General features: G+C 33.5%; 3 protein-coding genes across 5 annotated transcripts; 1 reads left to right on the top strand and 2 right to left on the bottom strand.

The window, feature by feature from the left end:
* Positions 1-117: 117 nt before the first annotated feature.
* Positions 118-5,050, bottom strand: LOC105133554 (sorting and assembly machinery component 50 homolog B-like). Its single transcript, XM_011037597.1, has 4 exons — positions 4,485-5,050; positions 3,338-3,823; positions 807-1,316; positions 118-517 (listed from the first exon to the last, which is right to left on the bottom strand). Exons 1-4 carry the CDS (start codon positions 4,977-4,979, stop codon positions 434-436), a joined length of 1,575 nt encoding a protein of 524 aa, XP_011035899.1. The 5' UTR covers positions 4,980-5,050; the 3' UTR covers positions 118-433.
* A 1,879-nt stretch (positions 5,051-6,929) lies between these two features.
* Positions 6,930-16,664, top strand: LOC105133552 (uncharacterized). Of its 3 annotated transcripts, none has more exons than XM_011037595.1 (5): positions 13,292-13,547; positions 13,660-13,804; positions 14,093-14,250; positions 15,088-15,172; positions 15,261-16,664. In XM_011037595.1, the coding sequence occupies exons 2-5, from the start codon at positions 13,673-13,675 to the stop codon at positions 16,476-16,478; spliced, it is 1,593 nt and encodes a 530-aa protein (XP_011035897.1). In that variant the 5' UTR covers positions 13,292-13,547; positions 13,660-13,672; the 3' UTR covers positions 16,479-16,664. The 3 variants fall into 3 exon arrangements, with proteins under 3 accessions (XP_011035898.1, XP_011035897.1, XP_011035896.1); XM_011037594.1 differs by having other exon boundaries at positions 13,292-13,575; XM_011037596.1 differs by lacking the exons at positions 13,292-13,547; positions 13,660-13,804 and adding an exon at positions 6,930-7,007 and having other exon boundaries at positions 14,044-14,250.
* Positions 16,665-16,846: 182 nt separating this feature from the next.
* On the bottom strand, positions 16,847-17,904 carry LOC105133551 (proline-rich protein 3-like). Its single transcript, XM_011037593.1, has one exon. The coding sequence runs from the start codon at positions 17,664-17,666 to the stop codon at positions 17,127-17,129; it is 540 nt and encodes a 179-aa protein (XP_011035895.1). The 5' UTR covers positions 17,667-17,904; the 3' UTR covers positions 16,847-17,126.
* Between the last annotated feature and the right edge of the window lie 15 nt (positions 17,905-17,919).

Genomic DNA, 17,919 nt, shown 5'->3' with positions numbered 1-17,919 from the left:
TCTTTCCCTGGAAGCTTTCTGGCTTCTGCGCTGTCGAGACTCGAGGGTTTCCGCTTTCCGAATACCATCCCGGGCTAGGCCGGCTTACCCGTATGTTTTGCACCAACAGAAGGCCCGGATAAAAATCAAAACACTCACATTATAATGACAAACAGGATAATCAGATCCCCTGCAAAATCATGTCTAAAATTGGAACGCTCAAAGGTTTCATGGAACACCTGGAAACATACGACCTAGGTCACTGTTTCGTTTTTATCATATTATTACTCTCTTTTTGTGCACCGTAAAATTCCGCACTGAATTTGCACGATCAAAGTTACATTTGAAACAAAGAATGAAGGCTGTCTAATGTAAGATTTTCTTTGCAGTGTCAAAAGCATGTAAAAGAGAAAAAAAGAAACTCAACCACCTGGCATGGAAGACTCTGAGCATGCTACGAGGGAGAAGCAAAGCTGACACGGAATCCTGACTTGCCACAGTCCTCACCAAATTTCTTCCAGATGTAGCAATAATTCAACTGGCAACAAAATCAAGCTCATTAGAAACGAAATTCCTAGCCAAGGTCACAAAAAAATAAGAGGAGATAACCACAATTTTCATGCTATGCTGTATGAAACTCGTGCAACAGTACACCATGTTATATGATGAGATAGCTTTCACGTTTTCCTGATAGCTTTCACGTTTTCCTGACAATTAAATTTTTGATGTTGAAACACCCACTGTTTCAATAGGATTGCGCTCTACAACTACAATTATACAGCCTATTTCTTAGTTACAAAATGGGGGCCAAAAAACAGATTACTGACCTCCATTCGGAAGAGATTTGTAGGAATAACAACTCCACCTCCTACAGAGCTACGAAATGATTCTGTGAACTTCCGTAAAGAAAAATTCCGGTATGCATTTTCTGTTAGTTTTTCAACATTCCCAGCAGATGCAAAAAAGTGTCCATGGATTCCTTTCGCACTTAACCACTTTGATGGAAAATCAAAAGAAAAATCTGCAAACACAGCAAGAGCAAGATCTCCTCCAAGATGATCCCTTCCAGAATCAGTGTTCTCATTGGCTGGGTTACTCTGAAATTGCCTTCGAGGCTCAGTAGGGCCCAGACCTCTTGTCCTAAACCCCCATAATGATGTCGGGCCACCCAAAGTGCAAACCGGAGATAGGTTGCCACCAAGGAAGAATCTTTCTGGCAGTGGTGAAGACATGCCTAAAAATCCAGATCCCCAGGGAAAAACAACACCAGCAGATATCCCCAAGTTCAGTGCAGAACGGTAAAATCCGAGAGGTATAGCACAACGAAGATCGAGCTCCTGTTTTAAGTAAGAACAGAATGGAAAGTGCACGAGAGAATTAAAAATGTAAGCAATGGAGTTGAAACAAAAAAAAGGCATCTCATATTTTAATCAGGTATCCAATAGCTCAACATGGTCAACATAGTAGGCATAAAATAGATCGATTTGTTTTAAAAAAGAGCCTGTAGAAAATACAGCCACACGCGCACATGTAACCACACTTCCAGTATGATATATTAATGAGAAATAGCTTGTTGTCCAAAAATACAGCTCAATAAACACAAGACACAAAATATTTTCAACATACAACAACAAATAATCTTTGCTCCATCAATGAGTCAACCAACATGAGTTGAGGAGCAGAGCCTTGTGCATGAATTTGAAATGATGAAAACTACAAGTTAACTTTCAAGTTTAGGACAAACAAATTAAAAGGTCAGTTTTTGTATGAAAATCTATTTTATTCCCCAATCTAAATTATTCAAGACTGGCATTCTAAGAAAGGTAGACACGAAAGGATGGTTGCAGCTTAAATTTTTAACCCTAGATAATCTTTAATTCTTTGATCTGTATCTTTTTCTCCTTCTTTCATGGAAAAGAAAATTGAGAGAAAGCGGTTCTTCATTCTCCAAAATGACAACAGTTCAATTCTTTTGACTTTTTTCTGTATAAATATATTTTCCTATTTACTGAATTGGATCCCAAATTCCGAATTTATATGATTTAGGAGAATTTATAAGTAGTTTTTTACTTTACATGATGATGAACCACAACTGAACAGTTAGTGTATATACTGTATTTACTCTCTGCATAGAACCTGCATTGGCAGCCACTGGTGGGTCTAGTAACTTTATTTAGTGGGAGCAATATAAATATACCTGTAACCAGGAGGAAAAAAGATACCTATATTAAAAAAAAAATTGCATGGTTTATACACTCTAATTATTGAAAAGAAAAGGAAATTTACTTAAAAAAATGTCTATAAATCATTAGCAAACTTGCCCCTCAAGCAAATATAGTATGAGAATGAGAACAGCAATATGATAGGTTCTTTTTTCTTCAACAAAGCTAGTAGTAGCATACATTTTCGTTACAACTCTCATAAAAAGTGGCATGCAACTTCTTGTCCTTGTTTTCTTAACTAGAAAAAAGAAGAAGAAGAATAAGGTGGGCATGTAGCTTGTCATTTGAAAGTAATTCATTTCAAGTTTTGGTACCTAAGTTCCATGACTGTCCAATTAGGCATGGAGTTGTCCAAGTGGGGGCAATGTTAACCAGTGAATGGGTCAATATTAAGTGTTCTTGAATTGTTGCCTACTTATCTAAAGACTCGACTATTTCAGTGGGGGATAGTTGACTACACTATCCACGGACTGCATCTGCCACAGTTACCAGCAAGACAATTATTGATTATCATTAAAGGAGTTCGACTTGACCCAGAGAAAGCTAAGGCCTGGTACTTAGACCTGTTAGCATAAAAAAATTGAGATCAAAGATTTGTTGGCTTCTTCTCCTGGAAAATGCAAAACCAGCCCCAACAAAAAGCTCAAAGAACGCCTCATAAACACAGCTTGCATTAAAATACAACAGATGGCCATCATTTTCAATGCCCAAATCATGAATGAGAAAGTTTCAGAAATGCAAGGAGAAAAGTTTATAAAGTTGTGAGTTATTGTTAACAAATAAGAAAATTACAAGCTGTCCATAACTGTGAGGAATAATAAGCAGTCAACGCTTTTCCAGTAAATAAAAGGCTGGCATGTGAGAAAAACAAGTGTACATTTCAGTATGATCTAATCCCACAGAATTGAGATTAAAACACCTTATAGACATTTATTTTCTATTTGGTGAAAGAAAACTGTCTGAAAAAACAGATGACACATGGATAGATGGAAAGGCATAGGCAATGAAGGCAGTCATAGCAATCCTGTACACGGCCAAAAAGTAGCAGCAAAGCAAGAAAACAATAATGCTTGAAAGAACTGAATAGAAGAGCTACAAGGAAAACCAGAAGATCAAACATGAAATGAGTATCTAACCTGGCGCAAAAATCGTAAGCTATGACTATCAGGGGCAAGGCCACCAATTTGGGTACTAGAAACAAAAGCAAATCCATGTGTTGGCCTCAGAGGTGAATTTCTCCTGTCAATCTTAAATGTGTACTTCAAAGATGAAAGTAAACCATGACCAAGCTGCCTCCTTATTGAACTCGAAGCCATTCGTGATGGATCTGTCAGGGTACGCCATGCAAGATTGTACACCAAGTCATGGTTCTGGGTTGAGAATAATCCAAGAGAGAGCCCCAGTGATCGCTCTTTGAAAGAGGAAAACTTAAGGCAGTCTTGAGATTGCAGGAATAATCGTGCTGTTACCGGGGTCACAAGTCCTTTGAATCTTGGCAAAAACACGCCAGCACTTATCTCTGCCTTGCGGTCACAATCATATGCCAGAGCACCATCCCAAAGATCCCCATAACCAAATATGTTTTTGTACTTGAGTGTACCCTCCAACGATGATGATGAAGCCTATAAAACCAACTTAAAATTTCAGAAACCCCTTAGTTTCTGTTGAATCTTGAGAAATTGAATTATAGTGTAAAAATGTGAATCAAACTCAGCGTGTCAGAACAGATTTTATAATTATGCAAACGCGGAATATTTGAGCTGTCTAAATGCCCCAATGAATTAGAACGTTAAACATGTGTATCATCAACCACCTTACTCTAAACATACCTGATACAATGCTCATAATCACTAATATGGTTGTAGAATGACACAAACTATTTAGGCCGCTAAAATTCTCTCTCCATTTCCACTATTTTTCAGCAACCAAGCATGGCACTGGATCACAATTCCAAAAAATAGAAACAAAATTCACAAGTGCTGTTTTGTTAGTGCCTAGATGGTAGATAATGCGCATCACAGCACCAAATTAAACAAGCAAACTCTATAAATGCAATTCCACTCTTCAACTGTTCCCATTTTCCCGTTAAACACAAGCACCTCTTTATTCAGTCATCAAATGCTCACTGAATCAACAAGCTCTAAATATCCCACATTTCTATCAAATTCACTCGCAGTCACTAAAGCAAAGCCACAAGAAATTGAAAGAAACAGATTACAGTACTATTCAATTACCCAAACACCGCCAATTCCGACTAGAAAAAAAAGTAATCAAAATTTATACCTCGCCTTTGTTGAAAACACCAATTTCACCCAAGAGAGGGCTCCTGGTTTCTACAACATCGACAATCACATTAGCAGTGCCAGGCAACTCCGGTGGGCCCGAATCAAGCGTGATCTTGACCGAATCAAAAATCTCAAGCGCTTGTAACCTAAAATTCACTTCACTCGAAGCCGCAAACAGCTCTTGAATAGTAGACGCATCTTTAAGCGACGCCGTTACTGCTTCAATCAAATAGTCTTTAGTTTTTGTGTTCCCTTTGATTACCACATCGTGCACGCGAATTGGGATCGATTCGTGTTGTATCCGGCTAAAGAAATTCTGAAAACGGTTTCGGAGCTTTGCCTTTTGGGATTCGAGGTCTTTGTCCTCTTCCTCGTCCTCGCCCTCGCCCTCGTCTTCGATGTCGTCGTTTTGTTCGCCTTCTTCTTCTTCTTCTTCGTCATTGTTATGGTTTCGTACGACCGGGTCGGACAAGTCGTCTTCGGGTTTTGCCATGATGAGAGAGTTGAGTGAGGCGAGGAGGGAGAGGGGGCGATGTTTTAGGTGTAAATATAGAGTGACGGTGCCTTGGACGACTAGTAGTGTGTGTGTGTCTGGTTGGCGCGTCACTCAATTTTTACTTTGCTGCGTTTATTTACTTTTTACTTTTGCCGTTTATTGCATTGAACATTGTAATTTTTCTAGGCCCGAGATTGTAGTGTTCTACAGCTTTTATACGCACCATTCTCTTCAACTTCTTCTCTTTTGCTCTCTCTCACAGATTTAAAAACCACTCTTCTCAATTGTTGCTTCCTCTCTCAGCTTCACCACTCCAGATCTAAAAACCACTGTTTTTACCTCTCTTGAATTCAACATCAAACCCATGATTTCAACATCGTTAGCTAATGCTGATGTAGGAGGAGCCTTTTTTTTATAAAGTCAATTGGTTTATACTTTGAGTTTTTGGCTGTTGAATGTGGGGGGTGAATTGGTTTATCAAACAATGGTAGGTTCATTGTGATGTATTGTCACATATGTTATATGTTTTTTTGTAGGTTTTATCTTTTGAAAGGTGTCTTGCAATGAAAAAAAGGTTTTATCTTTTGAAAGGTGTTTCGCAATGAAAAAAATATTCTTGGTATTTTATAAATAATCAAGGTTTTCATTTTCTAATTGATATAAAATAATGGCATTATCGGAACCTCCAAACGAAGAGTTTGGTTAGAACACATAACTCATTCTCATAAACAATATCAACTAATGAGATATGTTTATATTATTAGTATAAAAAATCCACTATAAGGCATTATCTCAAATGTCTTCTAGTGAGTTTTGCTCCTTAAAAGATATCTCGTAATGAGAGAGATATTCTTGATATCATATAAACAACTAAGGTTCTTGTCTCCTAACTGATATAGGATAATGGCCCTATCAAAACCTCTTAGATGAGGAGCTTAGATAAAGCATATGACTCGTTTTCATAAATGATATCAATTAATAAGGTGTTTTTAGTTACTTATATGATACCAAGAACACTTTTTTTATTTCAAAATGTTTTTTAAAAAATAAAATCTACTGAAAATTATATAAGACAATATCTTGTAGTTGCCTATTATGTTATTATTATGGACACACCTCATCAGCAATAAGATTATTACCCCCACATGTATTAGGAGATAATGATCAACACCAATAACACCTTTTTTATTATGAAGTGTCTTTTAAAAAATAAAATCTACCAACAATCATATGAGATAATACCTCATGATATACCTATCATGTTGCGGATATAACATACCTCATCAATATTGATTCAATATTGCAAGTGGCTTTTTTTAGCATCGCAAGTTTTTGTCTTTGGAGTCTGGTAATGAAGTTGAGAAAACCCTTTATTCCTTTTGTGAGAAGGTAACATTGGCGAGATGTGATCACATAATCAGCTTTAGGTGATTTTTATGCAAAAAGGTGCTGTTTTATCATTTCGCATAAAGAATATTTATGTGGATGTCGATTTGAAATTTCATAACATGGAACTTGATTATTTATAGGTTTGCCTAAAATGAAAGAGGTGGGGAAGTTCTTCAATTATTTGATGAGATGATTGAAGAAGAGTTAAGCCTGATTATATTAGTTTTGTTGGGGTTCTTTTTGCTTGTAGTCATGCTGCTTTGGTTGATAAAGGGCTGAAATATTTTGCCCCAATGAATTTGGTGTATGACATTAAACCAGGAATGGAGCTCTGCAATTGCATGATGTATCTTTTAGGCCATGCTGGTTTGCTAGAAGAAGCAGAAATATTGATAGAGAATGCAGATTGCAGAGATGACCCATCTCTCGGGACGGTTCTTGTGCTTGTACAGCAAGTCCACAATCTGCTATTGCAGAGCGCATTGCAAAGAAAGCTTTGCAATTAAAGCTATGTCTATTTAGCTAATCTGCTATTGCAGAGCGCATTGCAAAGAAAGCTTTGCAATTAAAGTTATGTGTATTTAGCTAATGTTTATGGAGTAGTTGGCCGATGAGATAATGCAGTTAAAATTCAGAATTTAATGACGAAAAGAGGTGCTGGCAGTCGAGACTTTACAGTAATATTTGTTAATATCTAGATGGCAGTCTCGAGTGAAAAGAATCTTCTGTGAAAATCATCTAAACAATTTTCAAGGCTGAAGAAAAGCCTTGACCATACAGAATCACAGAAGACATACAAGTTCAAAAATCAAGAGTGACGAAAACACAAGCAGACTACGGACACCAGTTTTTCAGCAACAGCTATCCTTGACCATCAAATTTGGAAGGCTTCCAGTCATTTGGCATATGAGAAGATTTTCTCTTGTCAATGTCTTGGTTAGAATGAGAACTCGGAATGTTGTCTACACAGAATCTCCTGCGATGAAATGGGAAGACACCAAGATTTTGTTCATGGGAAACTTCTCAACCTAAACGAAACTTCCTCTGCTGTCAAACCCTCCTTCGTAATACAATCAACTTCAGGAATTAAACAATGACACCAAGTTATCTTCCATGATTAATTCCTAGGAGTTATTACGACCACTAATTCGGATAAATTCCCTTTTTTTGGTCTTCGAGAGATACAATCAAATAAAAAAAAAGGTGTGCGATCTTTGCACTTAATTGAATAGATCTTTCAAACTTCAATTAATCTCGATGAATAGGAATGCATCTTTAGGAACTGATGAAGCTTGTTATCCCATTAGTATTTTGGAGATTTTCTTTACTTTCTGTTCCACATAATTTCTAATAATAACAAATTCTCATGTTGCTTGTTCAACTTTCTGAATGTTTTGCAGTTTACACATTTCAGTTTTGGAGGCTCAAATTATATATGGCTGAGTCAGACTATGGGCTTAAACAAAATTACTTTATTTCCATCCTTTCTTCTCTTTGTCCTTTGAAAATCTCTGCGGCAAAGTTCAAACAAGACCTAGCAAATAAAAGCAGCCCTTGGCAAAGACCTTTATCATTGATGACCAGAATTTACGGCCGCGAAAATTTGCAATGTTCGAACTGAATGCCTGGTGACATAAGACTACGCTAGAAAATATAAAAGTAACAAGGTCTGGTTCAACGCCTTTGTCCTGCATTTTCATGAATGTTTTCAATGCTTTATCAATCTCCCTTGATGACCCATAAGCATATATTGCAACATAGTATGGAAAGTAAAGATCATAGCATTAAGTGATGATGTCTATTGCCACCCCAGATTTCAAAATTTCTAAAAAGACTTCAGCTGCATCCTTAAGACACTGCCTTCCTGTACAAATCAATCTCACATATTATTCGTCGGCAAAACCACATTTTCGGCATATCCATCCATCAAATTCTCAATTCATCCCATCTCTTAGCTTTACTCAATGTTCGAAGCACGATATTATAATGAATCACATTTGAAACATAATCCTTCTACGACTTAGAAAACTCAAAAACCCTAACAACTCTCTTCCAATTCCTCTGTTCTTTTAAACCACAGCCTGTGCTTTAGGACTCAAATTCTCACAAAATGAATAATTGGTTTTCTCAACATCATTATCAGACTCCAACGACAAAAAAAAACTTGTGATGTTGAAAAAGGCTCCTACTTCTGTAGTATTATGGATCTTGAATCAATATTTTCTATAATAACCCAATTCACCCTCACATTTAATAACAAAAAAATCAATGCATAAATCAATTAACCTTGCAATAAAAAGCTCATCCCACAACAGAACTCGCATTTGTGATATCGTGGGAGAAATCATGGCCTTGATGTTGAGCTCGAGGGGGAGGCAAAAGCAGTAGTTTTAGGATCTGGAGTGAAGCTGAGAGAGAGGAAGCAACAATTATAATTATTTTTTAAATAATTTTTTATAACAAAATATCTATTAATAATATTATTTTATTGCTTATAAATTATTTTTAATATTAATATATTAAAATAAATTATTAATTATTAATTTAAAATAAATAAATAAATTCTAAATTATTTTAAAAATATTTTAAAAACCTAAAACAATAAGAACACCCTCTCTACGAGGGAGCAAAAGAGCAAAGAGAATGGCGCTTATAAGAGTTGTTGACGTGTCATAGTTGATGATGTGGCATCGATTTTATTTTTAATGAATTAAGCTGCAATTTTTAGAATTTTTCCCTTCCAGGTTTCAACTCCAGGAGGTCATTTGTTATCTTCTGCCGCGCATTGCTGCATCGGAGTGTAAATAAAAATAGTAAAGTTTTCAGTGCTTTTTAAAAGTTGTGATTTTAGGGGTTAAAATTGTAATATTATCAAGTTACAAACTATGAAAAAAAATAATCTTATCATGAAAAATTATTTTATCACTCGGTAATTTAACTAATTATTATGTAATTGTAATTATACTGTTTGTTAATATCATTATACAATTACGATTAAAAATTCATATTATTATATCTGAAGAGAAAATACTTGGCTGCTTGGGCGAAGAAAAAATATTGTAAATTAAGGTTTTGATTCTCGTTTTGTCTACATAAAAGCACATTAAATCACATTTATATATTTTATATTATCAATAAATGTCCTAATTTGGATGTTTGATTGTTGTCGAACTTAAGAGAAATACTACGAATCATGTAACATGTGATCTAATAATTTTATAAAGAAAGGATCTGATTGAAAAATAACAACGATATAAACAACACATAATTCAACTAATATACTATTATAGATTCCTAATCCTCGAATGAACCTTGAAAAAGCGTTGATCTCATAAAAAAAAAAATTATAACACTAGGCGCAAATTAAAAAAAAAAATCAACGTGCTTTTAAAATTAACATGCGTTTTAAATTGATTTAAATAAAAAGTAAATATATTGCAAGAAATGTTGATTCAAAAGTTTCTTGTTTGAATCTTTTTTTAGTTTCTCTTTTAATTTCTTACAAGAGTATTTTTTATTCATGTATGTAAATATTTTAATTTGCTCTTATTATTGGATAATATAAAAACATAAAGACACACAAGCTAAAACTAAAAACCTCATTTTATTGAATTACAATTTAAAACTATTTTAAATTTGATTTTAAATTATAAAATGTTGTTAAAAAATATTATTATAACAGAAACTAAAAGAGATCAAATGTAATAACGTGATTGTCCTTGTTAAATAATTGTCCTTGCTAAAAAAAACATAGTATCCTTATTAAATAATTGTCCTTGCTAAAGAAAAGATAAGATTGTTTTTTCACATGGTATATTTGCATTGAAAAAATAATTATGGACAATATAGAATATTAGGGTTTTCTGGGTTATAATATAAATATTAATTTTCTTTTTATGACACAAAATTTTAAGTTTTGGGTTGGGAGCTTCTGTTGTTTTTTATTTTGAAAATTAAATAAAAAAGATACATTCATGCTCCTAAAAAATAAATATTTATATGTTAAAGGGCTTCATCATTTTTTTTGTTGAAATAATTCAAATATTAAATTACCTCTAAATTTTAACAAAAATAAAAATTATACATAAAGGTGTTTTTGTTATTTGATACTTGAATCTAGTAGCCACCATGCCAAAAAAATTTGTTAAGCATGTTGTTGGAGGTGAGATTTTTTTTTATAGAATATATTTGATATTGAAATAATAACTAAAAACAACATGTTTTGTTCAAGTTTTTTAGATTACGATATGGATATTGATTTGCCTTTTAGGGCACATAATTTTAAGCTTAGAATTGAGATTTTTTTATCTTTTTTTTTTAAAAAAATAAACAATGAAGATACAATTATGTTTCTCGTGGGAGGAATATGCATGTGTTGAAGGGTTTCATTGTTTTTTTTTTTTTTTAAAAAAATAAACAATGAAGATACAATTATGTTTCTCGTGGGAGGAATATGCATGTGTTGAAGGGTTTCATTGTTTTTTTTTTTTTATAGAAATAATTTAAATATAAAATTACCCTTGAATTTTAACAAAAACAAAAATATATATAAGAGTGTTTTCATTGTTTGGCGCTTAAGCTTGAGTCTGACAGCCAAGAACTTAACTGAATTCAAGACGCTTGGTGGTAAGGCATTTAGATCTAACATTAGTATTATTTTCAAGATATTTAGATTTGATAATTGATTAAATCTAAGTGTAAAATGGATTTGATATATCTATAAGATTCAAAACACATGGATCTTGTAAATCTAACGTGAATATTAAAATATTTATAAATATAATTTTAAACTACTATTATAATAACTATTTATATGATTTATGAATAAGCATGCAGTAACACATATCTCATCTATCTTTAAAATAAGCATTTTATGTGCATAAGTATCAACCACATGGATGACATACTTGTGAACCTAAAAAAAATATACTTAAATATATTTTATTATTGAAATACACATATCTACTTAAAATATATATAATTTAATTTTATTATTACATATCAATGATAACTGGATATTATAATATTTATATACATGTAAGCTAAAATTAAAAACCCCAAGCTATATGTTATTTAATTACAATTTTACAATGTTTTAACTTCAAATTTAAATTAAAAAATATTTTATATCAAAGCACTAAAAAAATAATATTTACTGTATAAATGGCACAATTAAAAATTTCTTTAGTTTTTCAAGCATGACAAAATTGTAATTTTTATATATTTTAAGAAAATAATTTTTTTTCCCTTTGCACTTTATGTTTTTATCATTTTGCAATTGTATTATTTATAACCATTTCTTTTTCTTTTTTCTCTTTTTTTTTGTATTTTTTTTAGTTTTTCAATTTTTTATTTACACATTTTTTTGGATTTTGTTTTTTTTATTATTAACACTTTGAATATACATGACTCTACACTTAACCTATTGATACTTTTTTTTTCGCTCTTGTCTTTATTTTTTTATAATTGTTTTTAATTCCTTTCACTTTTTTTTTAAAAAATATTATACAAATACTAATAAAAAAATGTTAAATGTAGCCATTGAAACATTGAAACATTTTTCTACTAAGTTAATAGTGTATCCGAGATTTTACATGCATATTATTTTAATTATATTTTATTATAAGTAAACATCGAATTTTTAAATCACAATTATATCTGTTATTCGTTGTTGAAAAACACATCAGTAACATTCAAACATTAATTTATCTGTTAAAAAAAAATTATTCGGCCTATAATTAGGTGAGCTTTATAACTGCGTTAACATTTTTTTAATGACACAAAAAATTCTTAATTTATTTAATTAAATATATTCATAAAATTTTTTTATTTATAATTAGAATTTTTATTGTAAAAAAACACATTTAAAAAACTTGTATATTTATTTAATTTTTTCTAAAAAATTATCCAACCCACACCCCAATCAATAAAGCAGGAATCAACCCACTATTACATATATTAAAAGGAAATGATATTTTACTATAGAAATGACACATAAAAGGTTTTTCTCCAATTTCTTTACCGCAACAATCATAAATATGTAACTTTTAATTTCTTTTTAGAAAACAAGTTTTTTTTTTATATTATTTTTTCCTTACAATTGAAATTCTTATCATTAAACTTAGCTTATTTATCACTAATTTTTTCTTATCTTTATTGTTTTTTTCAATATCTTTTTAGTTTTTTTCTTTACACTTTTTTTTTTGAAAAAAATATTAATTTTTATTCTTTATATTTGAAATATTTATCACTTCACATGATCTATTTATATCATTTTTTTTGTTTTTATCATCATTCTTTTGTAACTTAGTTTTTATTTTTTATCTATATTTTTTAAATATTATTCAAAAACTAAAAAATGATATTTTAATGTAGAATTTGCAACATTATTTTATTGTTTCCACCACGTTAAGAATAAGCTTGAGATTTTATATATATTTTATTGATGTATAGGATTTTTGTTATATTTTATAACATATAAGTATAATTTTTTTATTCATAATTATATTTTTTAGTTATTATAAAAAATATTTTAATGATATCTATATATTAATTCATCTATCTGAGAAATTTTTTTTTATTTGACCTCAAGTAGATGAGCTAAATAAGCCAAATAGACACACTAATATTTAATATTTTTTCATGTTTATTGACGTAAAAATTCTCAATTTAGTTAATTAAATACATACATAAATATTTTAATCTATAATTAGAATTTTTATTGCAAAAAAAAATATTTAAAAGACTTAGATATTTTTTTTTACCAAAATTAATTATCCAGCGGTGAAGCACCGTCTAATAGCTAGTATATAAAGTACATCCTTCGATTTTATCATTATACCTCCACATGAAATATAAAAGCTGGATTATTGGAGAATAGATTACACGTGTATTCACAAAACACCCGGAAGACCAATCTTGTCAATCCAAGCACCACACACAAGTCAACCCAGATTCTTCCACGGAGGCGCTTATTTCACCCAAATTCAAAAACCATGAGCATCCTCCTCCTCTTCCCTATCCTTGCTTCCTTTACAACTTCTTCTGTCAACAAAACAAATCACCACCATTAATCAACTCTAATTCCAAATCAAACGGGAAAAATGGAAACAAAAAACTCAACAACCCACAATGATCTCTTCTCTTCTTTAATATCCGACATCAAATCTTACTCAGGCAATGATCCTCTTCTCCCTTGGCTCCGGTACTCCTAATCTCTCTTTCTTTTCTTTGCCTGTTTAAATAATATTGCTTCTGTTAATCTGTTTTTTTATCTGTTCTTAAACAGGGGGATTAAGAAAATGAAGGATTGCCTGCCTCCGAATGCACTGAAACAAAAGCTGCCTCGTTTTCTGCAAAAATGCACGCAGGGTTTTGAATCTGATAGGCGTTACAGGAATGACCCGCGCTACCTTCGTGTCTGGTTACAGCTGGTAATTTCAAAAGCCGTCTCTCTTTTTATTTTTTTTGGGAACTGGGGGTTGTTGGGTTTTAGATTGGATTATCATGTTGATAAATCTGATTTTGATCACGGGCTGTTTAGTTTCTTTTCCAATTTTGTTTTTTTCAGTTGTTGTTTGGTTTCTGAGTAAAATGGACAAACGGAAAAGGAAAGTGAAATTTAAAATGTCTCTTAAAAAAGGAAAATGAAAGGCTATTGAATGCTAAAAAGATTAGTTGTATTTTATGGTTATTTGTTTATCTCGAATGGGATTGAGTAGATGGATTATGTGAGTGATCCAAGAGCGCTGTTGAGTACCATGGAAACGAATAGCATTGGAACGAAGCGGTCATTATTCTACCAGGCTTACGCTCTTTATCACGAGAAGATGAAGAACTTTGAGGAGGCTGAGAACATGTACCGTTTAGGGGTGCAGAAGTAAGTGTACTGAATTTCAAAAAACATCTCAATATTTGAATGGAAGATGACCTTTGATGTTTATGATCACTGGATATTATCAGTGAATGCTTGCTTACAATACACTGGAATGAGCGTTACATGGCTTTTGTAATGCAACCTTTTGGGAAAAAAATGCCAATAGCAGTTCAGTGACTTCGTAGTTCTGCATATAGATAGTGGGCATGCTTTTTTATTAGCAATATGTTTTTTAGGTTCATTTTACTCTTACTGGCTGGCTTAAGGCTGAGAATTTTGAAAATAATGAGAAAGGAGTGGATCGTTTATATAAATGATAAACCTGCTACTATGAGCTTTGATAAAAGCCTCGTTTACTTTTAAATTGGATTTCTTAGCGACATTCACCTTTCATTTGATGCTGCAGGCTTGATTAAGCACTTGCATTGCTCTTATCTAAATGATAACAGAATGTAAATGGTTTACTTACTATTCGCATTCGGTTCACGTGGTTGGCTTCGCTTCTTGGATTCAAAGGGAATGCTAGAAGCTATATGTTGTCCCCCCCCTCCCTGGTCAATTCAAGCTATACCTCACTGTGAACGTGGGTGATAACAAAAACCTCATTCATTATTTGACCATACCTCTACCATGCAAAGATAATAAATTATGACTGCTAAATTTTTAGCTTTATTGCATCACAAAAAGAATATCAACTTGCCAAATAAATCATTTCCTAACATAGTAGCTTCTGTATTTCATTATGTTACATAACCCTTTGTTGGTTTTGGGTGGTATGTGATTTAATTTTTCTAAAAATGAACCTAAGCGATATTCACTATCTAAAATAATTTTTGACAGCCTTGCCGAGCCTGTTGATGAATTGCAGAAATCATACGAGCAATTCCTTCATCGTATGGAGAGACACAAGAAAAAGAACATCCAGGTATGCTCATTTTTATTTTGGATGTGGAGCTTGCCTTCATTATTGGTAAAGGTCTTCTGTTATCTAACTTTTTACAGAGATCTTGCAGCGCCAGATAGGAAGAAGTGGCAAAAGACCTCTATCTTCCAGGAAGTCTGAAGAGAACAATGAGAATGTATACAGCATTGAGGATAGGCCTAAACAGATACTGGACAGGAGTTCTCAGAATGTGACGCCAATGAAGGAATCTAACCATGTAGGGGTTTCAGGAAATTCATGTGAAGATGGCTTGGGTAGTGATCTGTCCAGGAAGAAGGGACATGTGAAAAAGATTGGACAGAGATATGTATCCAAGCAGCAAAAGAATACAGGAGAGTCGGATGAAGCCAAGACGTGTAACAGTGATGATACAGTTGTGGTAAAGTTTGTAGACACTGCAATAGTTGGAAAGCAAGAAGCAGAAGATGCCTGCCATCATGGACTGGTGGATCCTACAATAAATATGAAGGAAGCCATGAATGCTATCAATGGCATGTTTCGAGAACCTTTAGAGACCTCTCCAGTAAATAGATCACGCATAAGTCGACCAAAAGAAGAGTATAGTTTGAACAATGGATTTGATGTATTTATTGATGAAAACTTGGACAGTGGAACTGATTCATCACTTCAAAAAGAAGAAACGGGTATTTCCCTGATGGTGCATGGTAGAGCTCAAATCCCCGAGACTCACCAAGAGCCATTCCAAATATTCATTGATGATGAAGAAAGCAATGAAAATGGTGACAGAACTTGTGATAATAAATTAGAGGAGAGTAAGACCCAGAATCTGGCAGAAGGTTCTTGCTCATCCATTTTACCTTTAAATGCTTTTGTCTTCCCAAATCCGAAGGATCTTCCATCTGAGAACTCTGATTGTATGAATTCAGAGAGCTCACCTCGAATAAAACTTAGAGAGGATACAGTTGTTCACAGGTTCGTTGGGTCTACCATCTTAGATGAGCCGGAGGTGGAAAATGTTTGCCACCATGGATTAGTAGACCCTACAATTAACTTGAAGGAGGCTATGGATGATATTAATAACATGTTTGGGAAGCCAATAGATTTTATAAGAACCAAGAGACCAAAGAAGCAAGATAAAGCCCCTGTTAGGAAACAAGATCTTTGTGGGTTTATAATACTTCCTGATGATGATTCAGAGCATCTGCAAGGACAGCCACCACCCAGGTCATCCAGAGTAAGCAACAGAGATTTGTTTGAGCCGACAGCGTTTACAAAAGAGGCAATGGATGGCATAAATAAAATGTTTGGAAAGCCGTTGGACTTTTAGGAACAACTATTATTAGTGGCACGTAAGGTTTCACTTTGCAGCTTATTTATTTTGTTGTGATATACCACAACAATATTGTCCTTGTGCTTGAATTTGTAAAATTTTGACGATCTTGCTTCATGTTAAGATCTCTAAATGTGATGCAGTGTGTGCCTGAACTATCTTTATGCCAATCTCTGTTGCAGCCCATGTTCATCTGTACCGTGCAGTCCCTAGAGAAAGAAATAACTGAACAACGACAGTGAAAGTTAACATGAAACACTTTATGCAAGGGAATTCAATTTATTGAAGAAATAGAACAAATATTGCCACCATTTCTGGATGACACAGCTAAAATCAACAGAAGAGGGAGCAAAACAAGCATAAAAACTAAAATGAAGATTGATCGTATTCATCTGCATCGTGCAGTGATCTGTGTCCTTAAAATGTCTGCAAATGCAGCCTAGAGAAAGAAATAACGAAACAACAACAATGTAATAGCTAACATGTAACACTTCATGCAAAGGAAATTCAATTCGTTGAATAAATAGAACAAATTGCCACCATTCCTGGATGACAGCTAAAACAAACAGAAGAGGGAACAAAACAGAATCAAAACCAAAACGAATATTGATCACGAACTAAAAGAAAAGTGGCAGGACAGTTATATCAGACATGAGATTCTGGAGTGCACTGAGCTGGACGAAAAGCCAGCGGGCCAGCAGCATAGATCACTGCTTCATAGTGAGTTCCTCGCAGCACCTTGTTCTTGAATCTAAGTGGAGCGCCATGAAGTCCATAGTTAATATCGGAGAGGAGGCTACAGTTTGTAAGAGGAGATGAAACAAGCTTCACATGGCAACCATGGAGGGGATGGTCCAAAACATTATTGCTCATCTTGAAGCCATCAAGATGTGCATAGAAGTAACCATACGCATCAGTTTCAAATGCCTTGTAGAAAGTGACTTGTTTATTGGAATTTTTGCAAATGACACTGACTTTAGCTGAAGGGATTGGCTTAGCCCCTGTCAAAGACCATGATCCAGAATACTTACAACTTTGGCAATAGACCATGCCTTCAACCACCACATCGACCTTCTTCTCTATTGTCTTGGTTGGAGCACTTTCATTATGCGCAGCTGTTGAAGGGAAGACTAATGGAAGAAGCAAGAGAGAGCAGATGACAATAGTGAGCTGGTTGCTTGCCATATTCTTGTGGTAGTTATTGCAGCTTAAAGTATTTGAGACTAAGCAGAGAACAAAGAGTTTTGTAGTTGTGTGAAGGTAGATTTGAAGAGGTCCGTATTTATAAGCTTTGGGAATTTGACGGTCCCCGATAATATTTGGTGTTTGAAGGTTTTGATTGACGTGAGGATTGCAGCGTGTTAACTACCAACTTCCCTCGAAGCTTATGTTAACGTGAAGGTCACCTTCCTCGTCCTTCTTTTACAAAAATAAAAAA

Source organism: Populus euphratica, unplaced genomic scaffold (assembly GCF_000495115.2).
Source record: "Populus euphratica unplaced genomic scaffold, PopEup_1.0 scaffold36.1, whole genome shotgun sequence".
In the NCBI taxonomy this organism is placed as follows: Eukaryota; Viridiplantae; Streptophyta; class Magnoliopsida; order Malpighiales; family Salicaceae; genus Populus; species Populus euphratica.
This window is presented reverse-complemented; position numbering and strand designations above follow the sequence as displayed.